At 45.9% G+C, this 3,137-nt stretch overlaps 1 protein-coding gene across 1 annotated transcript; it reads left to right on the top strand.

Moving 5' to 3' along the window:
* Nucleotides 1-11: 11 nt before the first annotated feature.
* Nucleotides 12-3,137, top strand: LOC105055403 (beta-hexosaminidase 2). Its single transcript, XM_010937203.4, has 2 exons — nucleotides 12-851; nucleotides 2,129-3,137. Exons 1-2 carry the CDS (start codon nucleotides 68-70, stop codon nucleotides 3,073-3,075), a joined length of 1,731 nt encoding a protein of 576 aa, XP_010935505.1. The 5' UTR covers nucleotides 12-67; the 3' UTR covers nucleotides 3,076-3,137.

Below are 3,137 nucleotides of genomic sequence, written 5' to 3'. Positions count from 1 at the left end.
TCCCGTCCAACCCACCCTCAAGTCTCAACCACCCCTCTCTCTCTCTCTCACCAAGCTCTCACCACCAATGGCCAAAATCTCCCTCCTCCTCTCTCTTCCCATCCTCTCATCATTCCTTCTCTTCTTCCCACTCTCTTCTTCCCAAACTCTCCCCATAAATGTGTGGCCCAAACCCACCACCATCTCCTGGCCAATCCCCAGAGCCACCCCTCTCTCCCCCTCCTTCAAAATCCTCTCCCCTTATACCAATCACCACCTCCAGTCCGCCGTCGCCCGCTACACCCGCCTCCTCCTCTCCGAGCACTACTACCCCATCGTTCCCCCCGCCGTGAACCTCTCCTCATCCCCACCATTACACTCCTTGGCTCTCTCCATCTCCGACCTCTCCTCCCCTCTCCAGCATGGCGTCGACGAGTCCTACTCCCTTTCCATTTCATCCTCCACCGGCCTCGCCAACTTGACTGCCGTCACCGTCTGGGGCGCCATGCGAGGCCTCGAGACCTTCTCCCAGTTATCGTGGGGTGATCCTCCGGTGATTGCCGCCGATGTCTACATCGACGACCAGCCCATCTTCCCCTACCGCGGGCTGTTGGTCGACACGTCTAGGAACTACTACCCGGTGGAGGACATCATGAGGACAATTGAAGCCATGGGGGCCAACAAGCTGAATGTGTTTCACTGGCACATCACAGACTCCCACTCCTTTCCTATTCTCCTGCCATCGGAGCCCGAGCTCGCCCTGAAGGGGTCTTACGGACCTGGCATGAGGTACACTCCGGAGGACGTGAAGGCAATCGTGGAGTTTGGCATGAGCCATGGCGTGAGGGTGCTGCCGGAGATTGATACCCCTGGTTAGCCACCCTTCGAACCTATGTAGTCTTTTCGTACTTATGCCATCATTTTTTTCTTAAATTTCCTAAATCTATAGTCAAGTTGGTTCTTCAATTTCTTCGCATAGCAACACCATATACACTTGACCGATTGGATCAAACCTTAAGATGGACCAAGTCATGGTTCCAGATGTATCTTCCGCACCAAAAGATAATTTCCCTTCCATGTCAATCATTGGATTGCGCCCGTGATTTATGTAGATAGATAGATGGAAGAAAGATATCAAAATATTCCAAAATCTATGGGATGGAAGCCGTGATAGGAGAGAAAAAAAAGGAAAAAGACAGACCGTTCTTTTTTTTTTTTTCGTGAGAATGTCCGAACCCTTTTGGTAGTGTTGGGTGGATAATTTCGGTCCATTGGTTGGCCATCTATTTGTTTATTTGAGTGGGCTTTAATGTGGTAACTTGGGTTCCCATAAGTGCGTGTAGACAAAATATGGACGTCATATAACCTGCAATTACTCCTTGTCTGGCCAACGAGGAAAGAGAGAGAAAAACCGCAGCGAGACACACATGAATGGATGAGGTATGCAGGTACCTTGGTCCAACGAAGAAAGAGCTATAAACGGCAGCCGCCACTTTTGACACTCATACTATTGGATGAGGTATGCAGATACCGTGGTCGTTATGCTCCACTTACTTTTTGTTGCAGAATAAAAATAGTGCCTGAGATTTTTCCCTCGAGACAGTTGTAGCCTCCCCTGGAGTCATGGATTTCCATACTATACTGATTCAAGGTATAATTAGGTTTGTATCTTTTTTACAGAAGAATGGTTGATCTTTTTTTGTAATATTATTCATTTAATTATACTCCATATAAATTTCAAAATATTTTAAATATTTTATTTTAAATTTATTCTTTTTTTGTAGATCTCAAAACAACCGTTGCATGATCCAACGGTGGATTTATGCTAAGAAAAATGAATCTTTCTTTGACGTAATAGACACAATCCTGTCCTATTCAAAACTATCTGACATCTTTGTCTCATGAGAATTTGTAGAATCCCATGAACTCGTAGGTTTCACATTAGAAAGGAACATGCAAGTCACACCAGAGGATAAGTTTCTAAATCTCAATAAACTTTTATCTTACGAACAGAGTCATTATTTCAGTTTCTTTTAAGGATTTTTTTTTTTTTTTTGGTCAAATCAGCAGATTTTCATGCAATTGATGCACACCTCAAGATAGATTTCCGTAACATCATAATCATTGATATATTGTACATGTTTTGCAGGCCACACAGGATCATGGGCTGGAGCATATCCTGAGATTGTAACGTGTGCAAACATGTTTTGGCTGCCGAAAGGGTTAGCTCACTGGGCCGAACGTCTGGCCTCAGAGCCAGGAACAGGTCAGCTCAACCCCCTCGAGCCCAAAACCTACCAAGTTGTTCACAATGTCATCCATGACATTGCCTCCCTCTTTCCTGAACCCTTCTATCATGCCGGTGGTGATGAGATCGTACCGGGCTGTTGGAAGGCTGATACAGCAATCCAGGCTTTCTTAGCTAATGGAGGAACACTTAGCCAAGTTCTCGAGCTTTTTGTCAACTCAACACACCCTTACATTGTGTCCCTTAATCGCACCGCTGTCTATTGGGAAGATGTTCTATTGGATCCATTGGTGAAAGTGGACCCATCAAGGATCCCCCGAGAGACCACCATTCTCCAGACTTGGAACAATGGCCCTAATAATACTAAACTCCTAGTCGCCGCAGGATATCGAACAATCGTGTCCTCGTCGGATTTTTACTACTTAGATTGTGGACATGGAGATTTCGTCGGCAATGATAGTTCATATGATCAAATTGGTAGTGACAAAGACAGTGATGGGGGATCTTGGTGTGGACCTTTTAAAACCTGGCAAAGGGTGTATGACTATGACATAACATATGGGCTTAGTGAAGAGGAGGCCAAGCTAGTTTTAGGTGGAGAGGTGGCAATGTGGTCCGAGCAGGCGGACCCAACAGTTTTGGATGCCAGGATATGGCCCAGGGCATCGGCAATGGCAGAGGCATTGTGGTCTGGAAATCGAGACCAAAGCGGGAAGAAAAGGTATGCAGAGGCAACTGATCGATTGAATGATTGGCGTTATCGGATGGTTGGTAGGGGAATCAGGGCAGAGCCCATTCAACCCTTATGGTGCCGAACACATCCTGGAATGTGTAATGTGGTTCAATAGGGAAGATGGTGATTTGTTGGTTTCAAACTAAAATATAATTGGCATTGTAAATGTGTTTTCCA

This window comes from Elaeis guineensis, chromosome 2, assembly GCF_000442705.2.
Source record: "Elaeis guineensis isolate ETL-2024a chromosome 2, EG11, whole genome shotgun sequence".
Classification (NCBI taxonomy): domain Eukaryota; kingdom Viridiplantae; phylum Streptophyta; class Magnoliopsida; order Arecales; family Arecaceae; genus Elaeis; species Elaeis guineensis.
This window is presented reverse-complemented; position numbering and strand designations above follow the sequence as displayed.

Bases quoted from the DNA above. Each gene is read 5' to 3' on its own strand.
- LOC105055403 (XM_010937203.4), top strand. From the start codon at position 68: ATGGCCAAAATCTCCCTCCTCCTCTCTCTTCCCATCCTCTCATCATTC. The intron at 852-2,128 runs GTTAGCCACCCT...CATGTTTTGCAG, and splicing joins GCCGGAGATTGATACCCCTG to GCCACACAGGATCATGGGCT.